The following is a 10,045-nucleotide window of genomic DNA, read 5'->3' as shown; positions in this document are numbered from 1 at the left end:
GCCTCTGCCTCTGCCTCTGCCTCTGCCTCTGCCTCTGCCTCTGCCTCTGCCTCTGCCTCTGCCTCTGCCTCTGCCTCTGCCTCCCGAGTGTTGGGCTTAAAGGCATGCACCACCACTGCCCAGTTTGAGATTCTTGCTTTTCAAGTGTGACTTTCCCACTAAACCAATCACTGCTCTAGACAAAGCTTCAAAAAAAAAAACCCTAAAATATCAGTGTCACCAACAAAGAAGCCACTCAGCGGGTGTTTGATATCTGAATTAATTAAAGAATAAACTCCAGAATCTAGTCTAGGATCCTTGAGGGCATCTGATTCCACCCTCCACATGAACTATTCATCTGCTGCTTAGACTGACTCCAAAACTTTGCCATCTAGACTCCACTTAGGGAAAGCCAATCTCAGAGCCTGAACTATTGGTAAATGTGTATATTGAACTAGTTACCATTTCTATTTCATCACTAACCATGATACTAATCCTTTATCCCACAAGATAAGAGCAAATGTTTACAGTGCTGTATCAAACACTCCAGTTAAAAGTCACTACGTGCCAGGTGGTGGTGGCGCACACCTTTAATCCCAGCACTCAGGAAGCAGAGGAAGGCAGATCTCTGGGAGTTGAAGGCCAGCCTCTATGAGTTCAAGGTCTACAGAGAGAGTTCCAGAACAGTCAGTGCTACACAAAGAAACCCTGTCTGGAACAAAAACAAGAAAGAGTCACTATGCACGTGCTCTTTTGCAAAGTGAACCTGATTCAATTTCTTGTCCGAAGACGCCATCAGCTCACAAGCAGAGCCAGTCCTTGGCTTCCTCCCTTTACCTCTACTAACAATAGGATCAATCTGTTCCTATTTCCTTCCATCAGCAATGTTAGACCTGAAACAGCGACACACTAGGCAAGGATATAGACCAGGTCTTGACATCTGAGTGCACATTCTTCTGGGTATTGAGGAAGGGCGAGCCCTACTAACTAGCCTTTTTTCTTTCTTCTGCTGCCATGCTCCCCCTGCTGACCTTCACTCTAGTTTCCGTGAAGTCATAGAGGAGTTACCTCCCCTCTTTCTTAAGCCAGCTCTTATAAAGGGCTCCTCACCTCCTCAGAGAGTAAAATGCAGCCTGTGTTGCTTCCAGTTGGCCTGCTCACACTCTTCCTCTAGCCAGTATACTTCTGCACATGGCTTTCAACATCAATTTTTATATGCAATTCCCTCCTTTTTCCTAGAGTCATTTTTTTCATAAAACTAATTACTTTCACTGGATGACTATTGAGTCCATAAGAAAAACAAACATTATGCCCTGTGTCACAAGGAAGAAACTGGTAGCCAAAGGAGATAAGCAGTTTTTCCATGTCACCAAGCTAATTGAACAGGGACCCGACACCGATGCATCTTGATGCAGGACCTAAGCTCCAGCTCCCTCTCTAAATGTCAGGTCACAGCACACCTCTGGCAGCCAGGAAGATGAAAAATCATAAGTTCTCCACTCTGCAGTATCCATTGTGGTCTAAAGCTTGCCTCTTCTGAGAGGACTCCTCCGGCCTTACCTGGTCATTCATAGCCACTTTCTATAGGAAAGTAACCAGTCTTACAAAACCTTTACAGACAGGCTAAGGGAGTGGCTTTTGAGTCAAGAGATAGTTCTGTATCCATTCCACCATATCCTCAGTATTTCCCTGGAAAGAGCACACAGCAGAAAATAAACCTGCCTCAGCCTCCATGGCTGAACTGCTTCTCTTGGGTTTCCAGTCCTGCAGACACAAAAGATGCACAACACACCCAGTTCTGTGGACAGTTCGTGTGGTCAACAAGAAAACAGAAAAGGTTCAGGGAAACCTCATGATTGGTGATTTCCTTGCACTTGGGGGTAGGAACGGTTCCGGTGCATGCCTAACAGTGAATGCCTAACATGTACAAAACCAAGGACCACAAAAACAGGGTGTGGTGGCTGCACATGCCTGCCAACCCAGCCCTCAGGAGGTGGAGGCAGGAGGATGAGAAGTTCAAAGTTATCCTTGGCTACAGAATGAGTTTGAGGCCTAGTTTTGTGAGACCCTGTCTCAAAAAAAAAAATCATATACATATCATAAATATGTATGTATATATATACATATATATACATAAACTTGAGATGAAATTACCCCAGAAAACATATTAGAAAACAATGTCTAATATTTGATTTAGTGTATGCTAAATGTGTATGCGCTTGGTCAGAAATTCAGAGAAATTACAGAACTTTGGAAATAGATTACATTATTGAGCATTTACTATGTGCCAGGGCCTGTTTCTCAGACACTTGATAAAACACATCAGCTCATTTGATCCTCAGAAAACAGTATAAAGGAGCTACAAGATTTTCTGTTTACGCGATGCCCAGAGGAACTAACTGATTCGGATCACACAGTTTGAACCGACAGAGCTGTTTGTTTACCCAGCATGCTATAATGCCTCACCGCATTCTTACAAGTCCATGCTACTAACACATGGCCCAAAATTCTCAAGCCTGCACCAATGCTGACAGTGCGGTGTGCTCCACAAAAGAGAACCCCATCCTGCCTTCCACTCAGATCCTCCCTACAGCCACCTCCTCTCTTCCATTGGTGACTAGTGGTGAATCCTATTCCAGGAGCACTGTTGTGGCCTTGGCAGAATGCCAGGAGAGAGCCCAGAGGGGCAGGGCTGTGGCACCTGTGATGGCCACAAGTGTCTGGGTTTCTAGTCCCAACCCCACCCTACCAGCTGCTGCGCAGTTTTCTCTGATATCCCCAAACCAATCGGTGTGTCCGTGTTAAAGTAATAATAATAATAAAAAGAAAGAGCGGGTTTTACAAGGCCACCTTGTCCTGTCTGCTGCTCCAGCCTGCTCTGGGATTGGAGCCGGAGGATGGAGGCAAGCCAGTTCAGAATGCAAGACTCTGCCCACCAGAGGGTCTGGTTTCAGCCGCTCTGCCAGAAGCTACAATTGCATTAAAGACCATGAGTGAGTGGACTGAGCGCCAGCTCTGGCCAAGGGGTGGGGACACAACCCAGCACAGGGGTTAACCCGATGACCTGTACATTTTCTTTCTCATTCACACAGCACAGATAGTCTACAGAGGACTCAAACTGAGAAAATCTCTTAATCTTCCAAATTCTTTTCCTGGTTTGTTGAGTAGCCAAGGCTTGGGTGGGGCTTTTGTGAATAAAAACGCTCTCCTTCGTTTTCCCTCCACCGAGGAACATGGCCAAGCGAGTTGCCATCGTGGGAGCCGGGGTCAGTGGCCTGGCCTCCATCAAATGCTGCCTGGAGGAGGGACTGGAGCCCACCTGCTTCGAGAGGAGCGATGACCTGGGAGGACTTTGGAGATTCACTGTAAGTAGGGGTTTCGCAGGCTTTTTTATCTGTCTATTGGAGGGTGGCTTGAAAAGATTGGAAATGTCTGGCGAACGGAGAGCATTCAGGAGGGACCCTGAAATTGTGAATGGTATGGAGATACAAGAAACACGGCAGAGCTCTACCCTTCAGAGTCTAGACAGGGGTGCCAGCCGCCTTCTGTCTAAGGTGAGGAGGAAGAAATACCCGCCAAGAAACCCGCAAAGTGGAGAGGGAAAAGCAATGCCTGAGTCTGACCAAGAAAGCATAGGGTAGGAGTACTGACTGGGAGCGTGGGGTTCCGAGGGGGTGAGGTGGGTGTTCTGCACCGAACAGAGGCTGCAGAGAAACGGAGCCTCCTCTGCTTGCATAGTTTCCCGGATCCTGCTTCATCTGTGACACAGGGTTCAGTGAAGCAGGAGTTCTGTAACCAAGATCCCGCTGCCTGGCCAAAGGTCGTCCACTCCAGGAACTAACAGTAGAGAATGGGAATCTGGGATCTAAGCTAATCGGGTGCTAGTGTGAAGGAGTCGACGGACGGTCTGGAAAGCCCACCCATGGCTGGCCTCGAGCCCTCGGGCAGGAGGGGTGTCACAAGTGCCCTGCTTTGGGGTCAATGAAAACCCAAAGCCAAAAAAGGCAGCATTCTTTGGGTTCCAGCATTCTGCCAGGGAAGTGTTTTGTTTTGTTTTGTTTTTAACTCTCCGCGGCTTCTAGATGAAAGTGAAAACATTTCCCACGAAATTTAGGCAAGCTGTCAGGAGCTGGGGAAATGGAATCAGTGTTAGATAGCCTGGCCTCTGATTCCCTGGGAAACATTCCCCACTATAGGATCCAGGGACTTGGAACTGAAAGAAAGTAATTCTTTTCTAAATCAGAGAGCAAAACTCCAGAGAAGCCAGTGCTGCGTGTTTAGGTAGAGTCCTCCAGTGCAGGCACGGCTCACATAAAAACCCCCGTCAGCCTGGCTACCAGATATGATCTTTGATGGATAGTCTGATAAAGAAGCATTCCCATGACCATGGTTTAAATTCACATGTTCTGAAAGAGGGGCGAACCCTCCTGTGCTAAATCTCCTCTTCCACATTCATAGCAGGCATTACTAATCAAACAGTCGACCTTTCCGTAATGACCATCAGGATGCCAGATAAGTACCTCTGACCAGTAAATGTTGAGAACTGGCTTGAAAAAATAAAATTGTTCAATTAAATTCAGAGTTACTTAGCTAAAGTAAATTTCAGTCAAAACAAGAAGTGAGTCCAAAGATCAGAAGTTGTACTTAGTCCTTTGAGACACTAGATAGACAAAAATCTTCAGGGAGGTCATGTAACTATTAACCCTAAAATTCATTTCCCTAAGAATCAAGAGAAATTAGTCTCGATTCAGTTGTGCCCCGCTGATGTGTGCAGGTCAAACATCTACTCAAAGAGCACAGGAGGGGATGCAAAAATGAGAAGGATTCCCCGCTCCAGAGAACCGTTGGCAGAAGAAAGAAGGCGAAAGACCACGCAAGTCACAGGCAGGGCTGCTGTAGCTGTTGAAATGAAGGCAGAATCACAGCCACTGCTCGGAAACCGGAAAAGCCGTGTAGAATAGACAGCCTATGGCGGGTGTCAAAGGAGTTCAACAAACAAAAGAGAGCATGCTCAGAAAAGAAAGGTGGTTTCTGGTGCGTGCAGTACACATAAGAGGAGTAATAGAAGGGAAAAGAGTGGATGAACGTCTGGGCAACTTTAACAGCAATGCAGGACATTCTTTGCTGCTGCTGCTGCTGCTGCTGCTGCTGCTGCTGCTGCTGCTGCTGCTGCTGCTGCTGTCATTGTTGTATTTGAATATACTCATGACAGGAAGGCTCAAAGATGATTGTACCTGAAGACTGAAAGTCCCTAAATGACAGGAAGTGTTTGAATATTCTAGTCCAAGCTGAGAAACCACAATGACAGGAAACGAAAGGAGTGGCATTACAGGCACAAGAAAGGGAGCTAGTCTAGGCAAGGCCAAGAGATAAGTTGTACTCTTTCCCTGAAAGACTGGAGGACCGGGAGTGGGAGCATGGGGGAGCACACACAGGAGAGGGAGCACAGGCAGTCACACTGAAGCAGAGAGGTAAGAAGACAAAGGAGCACTCATATCAGAGGCCTCTGTTCTTACTGGAAAATACAGCAGTTTGTGGGGGGAGGAGGGTGTAGGATGGTAAAGGGAATCAGAGAAATAGAAAATGAAGACAGTCATTTGTGGGAGAGGGCTGGGAGCGAGCTCAGTGGGTAAAGTGCTTGCTGCACAACCATGAAAACCTGAGTTTAGATCCCCACAAGCCATGGAAAAAGCCGGTGTGGCAGCTCAAGCCTATAATCCTAGGACTAGCAGGCAAAGGCAGGAGGACCTTGGTGGCTTGCTGGTCAGCCAGCCTAGCCAATGTGTGTAAGTTCTGTTTTCAGTGAGAGACCCCATTTCAAAAAGTAAATAAAGAGGAAAGTAATAGAGGAATATACCAGATATCGAGCTATGTCTTCCACAGGTATAGCATACACACACACACACACACACACACACACACACACACAGGAAATGTGATAAGCCATCAGAAAAAAAAAAGACTAACCAGATTATCTAGCATTAAAATGGCAACCAGATACCAAGATATTTCATCTGTATGACTTCATTTATAAAATGAAACTAAGTTTGAAAAACAGATTAATGCTAAATTTCCAAAGGTTGGGATTAGGGATAACCTTCCCTGTCATCTAGCATCTCTCCTTATATACAGCATCCTGGAGGCACCACTGGAATACCATGAACGTCCCTCCACTAGGCAACCTCAAAGGTGTCTTCCAGCTCCAGGGTGCTATGAGTTCCCTGAGATATTCATTCTCCCTCCTTCCCCAACACACACACCACCAACTAACACCATCAACAACAAAGATCAGCCCAAAAACATCTTGGGATTCAAAGAAAGGTACCCCATTCAACGTCAAAAAACCCAGACAGCTTCCATTCCCAAATAGAAAAAGAGCACAAATATAAAAATCATGAATGAATTCATTTAATTAGTCACTACCAAGATCGTGATTCTGGTCCTCCTAGCTACCACAGCAGACAAAGGTTACGGTGAAAAGGTACGGGCATCAGAGATGAAGCAGGAGCCAATGGAATCACTAATTAAAAAAATAAAAAGCAACATGTTGTTAGAGACTAATTCTGACTGCCACTAAGATGGACGGAAAACATGAATATGGAACACCTTTGTCACGGTGAGCCTCTCTGGCAGCTGAGGGGCTCATACCACTAGCACTATTGGTTGATGCTCTCAGTTATAAAATCATAGTTGGAGTTAGAACTCAGTTGCTAGACATGTGAAGCCCTGGGTTCAGTCCCCAGAAACCAGCAGAATAGTCCATGCCTATGACTTCAACACTCAGGGGTAGAGGTAGGAAGATCAGAAGGAAGTTCAAGATCATCTTCAGTTAGATAGTAAGGGGCCAACTCGGGCTACTTCTCACCCTGTCTCCCAAAACAATGAAAATAGTTCAAGGAAAAGCAAGTGAGGCTTTGTCTTGCCACTAATAATGAGTATTGCTTTTGTAGAACTTGACTGTAGAAGGAAACTTGGGAAGCAGTTTGAGTAAACCACATCAGCATTGCCTAGAGAGGATTAAGAGTACTGGCTGACGCATGCCCTGAGACAGATTTCAGGGCTTAACCACCATCCTGAGGATGACACCTTCCTGTTGGTACATCAGGATCTTCACAAGCATCCTTCCATTTATTCAGCAAACTTTTATTGATAGCCTGCTATGTGCTTCTTCATTTTTGTTCTCAGGAGGGGGCAAGGTGAAGCATAAACATAGGTCATTCCTCTATTCCGCTGAGGAATTTTTCGTTGGCTGTTGCTTCCTGAGACTTCGTTAACTTAATTCCTATAACCTTTCAAAAGGCATTTTCATGTATTAGCATGTGTGCATGCATGTGCTTGAGAGTCAGAGCACACCTTCATGGATCCACCTTTACATGGGTTCTGGGGACCAGACTCAGGTGGCCAAGCTTGTGTGGTGCCATCTCACTGGCCCTCAAACTTTCTTTAAAAGTCTTAATTCTAAAACTTCAGTAGTCTTGGTGGGTTTCATTTTATTTGTGTATTTTAATAACATTCATTAAATTTCTGTTATCTATACTGGAGTATGCTAGACAAACCTCTCCCACAGCCAAGCTTAGATTCTTGGACTACACGGATTTTCTCAAAGGTTTCTCCAGATCCCCACAGCTGCCCTCTGTCCTTCAGAGAGAGTGACTGTCACCAGGAAGAAGTGTGGGAAATGGTGATGAGTCCTCTCACTTTTACAGCTACATCCCAGTTGTTTGGAATCTTATTACCATCTTTTTCTTTTTTAATTTTAATTAAAATTTTAGCAGGTAATAAAAAAATAAAGGAACATTGTATAGAATTCTCAAAGAGTTAATAAAAATATCATTACAAATGAATTTATTTTTTTACTTCATACTTTGAGGTATTTTTTTCTCATTTTCATTGTACTTTAAGAATTTCATACAATACGTTCTGATCATATTCACTCTTCTCAACTCCTTCCAGATCTACTCCCCTGTTCTACCCACACTTATGTTCTCTTTTTTAAACAATCAAGTCCACTTTGTGCTGCCCATATACTCCTAAATGTGTGACCTTCTGCTTTGCCATGGTCAACCTACCAAGGGCTATACCTTTAATGAAAACTGAGTCTCTCTCTCTCTCCCAATAGCTCCTCTCCTAGGGACTGGGCTTCATGCCCACCTTTCCTTTTCATGCTGGGACTCTTCTGGCTTGAGCTAGAGTATGCTCAACATGTCGTCACAACACCTGGGAATTTATAAATGCAGCCGCCTTTTTGTGGCTTGAAAACACTACTCTGGCTTTTACAATATTTCCACCCTTTCTTCCACAATGATCCCTGAAAATTGGGAGGAGGGAGTGTGATATAGATGAACCCTTGAGGGGTAAGCATTCTTCAATCTCTAGGCCCAATAAGGTACAAGAAAAGGGTTGTATCTTATTGAGTGGGACTTAAACCCAATCAGAAAGTGGTGGTTACTGCCATGATGTTTGTGCCACTATTGCAAGACAGTGAGCTTGTCTTGCGACTCCAGTTATTCCTGTAGCTCCCAGGGTTCACAGTTGGGTAAGACTGATGATTTCCTTTCTCTTCCAGTAGCCTGTATAGCACCTTCCAGCTCTGATTGCTAGCCAGTATGGATGAAGCATCTAGGCCAATACCAGTTTAATTTCTCCGTGTTCTGTGACACAAGTATGCAGTGTCTTCAGCAGCAGGGTCTTACTGCCAAGTTCTAGAGGGGAAACAAGAGTACTGGCAATAGCCTATAATGTTCGTGGGTCTGTGCATCCACAAGGGCAAACAACTTCAAAAGAGATAGCCCACTCCTGACACTGGGCTTTTTATTTATAAGCCTATGGTGTCTAGGGACATTGTCCCCTCATTATAGCATAGTTCTTTGTATTTGTTTATGTGTACATATTTTACGAAATTTAACTATAGTAGGTTTTCATATGACTTTTTTGAAAGGTCTTAAAAGCTAGCAATCCCTACTATAGTTTAGTTCCAAGCCCCATTTTTTTTTTGCTTTTTTATTGTATTTTATTATTCAAAGCAACTTTTAGATTTAAACACATTTTGATCTTATTCTTCCCCTCTCCCAAGTCCCTCCAGATACTCTCCTCACCCAATTTCTTTCTCAAAATGAGATAGAAAAGGACCTTTGACCCACAGCACTTCTGTTGCCAGCCGCTCTCCTGAGCTGTCCCTCAGATATCATGGCTAATAGTAACATCAATGAGAAGCTCAACAGAGCTGTTTCAGGAACTTGCCACTACCGTTTCCATTTAGACCTGGGGGTGCATGCCACTGTCCCTCCATACATGTGGGGAAACTGAGACTGAGAGAAGGTAAGAAAATTCCAAAGACCAGCCAGTAAAAATAAAAAGTTCCAATGTGGATTTACGCAGTCTGCCCCTTTGCTAGGGAGGCGTGCCATGCAGTTCTAGTGTGTTTCACAGTTCAAAGGTCAGGCGAATCCTGAGTTGTGCAAGGTCCTACCAAGCACCCAGATCCCACTGTGCTGCAGAAGCAAAGTGGACCAGAAGCCCAAAACTCTTCCATTCATCCTCTTATTTTGTCCCTTTCTTCAAAGCCCCTCTCCCTTAATCCCTTTCATACATTTTTTCACTTCATGAGGACTGACTGAATTGTTCCCCTAAATGACCCCCATCAGTTCTCAGCAGACATATACTCCCCACACTGTGTGCCAGGGCAAGGAGCAGAGCACCTAGGATTGTCTGCCGCTGGCAGGGAGGGGTTGTCTGGAGACATTTCCAAAGAGTTCGGGAATTACTGGGGCAGACTGGGGAATCACTAAGGCAAATACTGGTCCAGCACCCACAAATAGCTTTGGTTGGTGACATAGACCCATGCTCACTACACATGTGCAAGCCCTGGTGTTTATGCAGGAGGAGCAATTGGTGAGAGGAGAGAGAAGGGAGCAGAGTTCGCCATGGGTTCGACCCAAAGGGCTGAGCGTACTCTCTGCGGCTAACATCTGTGGCTAACATCTGTGATACATTATTTCACAACAGGCTTCAGTGTTTCCTGGAAGCTCTCTCTCTCTCTCTCTCTCTCTCTCTCTCTCTCTCTCTC

The 10,045-nt window shown here is 45.1% G+C and overlaps 1 protein-coding gene across 3 annotated transcripts in view; it reads left to right on the top strand.

Annotated features, from left to right (window-relative positions):
* Nucleotides 1-10,045, top strand: part of Fmo1 (flavin containing monooxygenase 1) — a 30,574-nt gene that overhangs the window by 3,590 nt on the left and 16,939 nt on the right. Inside the window, exon 2 of one of the 3 annotated variants that reach the window (XM_013352556.2) lies at nt 3,072-3,344. In XM_013352556.2, the coding sequence (XP_013208010.1) occupies nt 3,213-3,344 (132 nt within the window). In that variant the 5' untranslated portion in view covers nt 3,072-3,212. Of the gene's footprint in view, nt 1-3,071; nt 3,345-10,045 lie in introns of those variants that run through there. The other 2 variants (XM_005363975.3, XM_013352555.1) reach the window with 2 other exon arrangements.

This window comes from Microtus ochrogaster (genome assembly GCF_000317375.1).
Source record: "Microtus ochrogaster isolate Prairie Vole_2 chromosome 6 unlocalized genomic scaffold, MicOch1.0 chr6_random_2, whole genome shotgun sequence".
Classification (NCBI taxonomy): domain Eukaryota; kingdom Metazoa; phylum Chordata; class Mammalia; order Rodentia; family Cricetidae; genus Microtus; species Microtus ochrogaster.
Note: the sequence above shows the minus strand (reverse complement) of the source record. Positions and strands in the feature narration are given on the sequence as shown.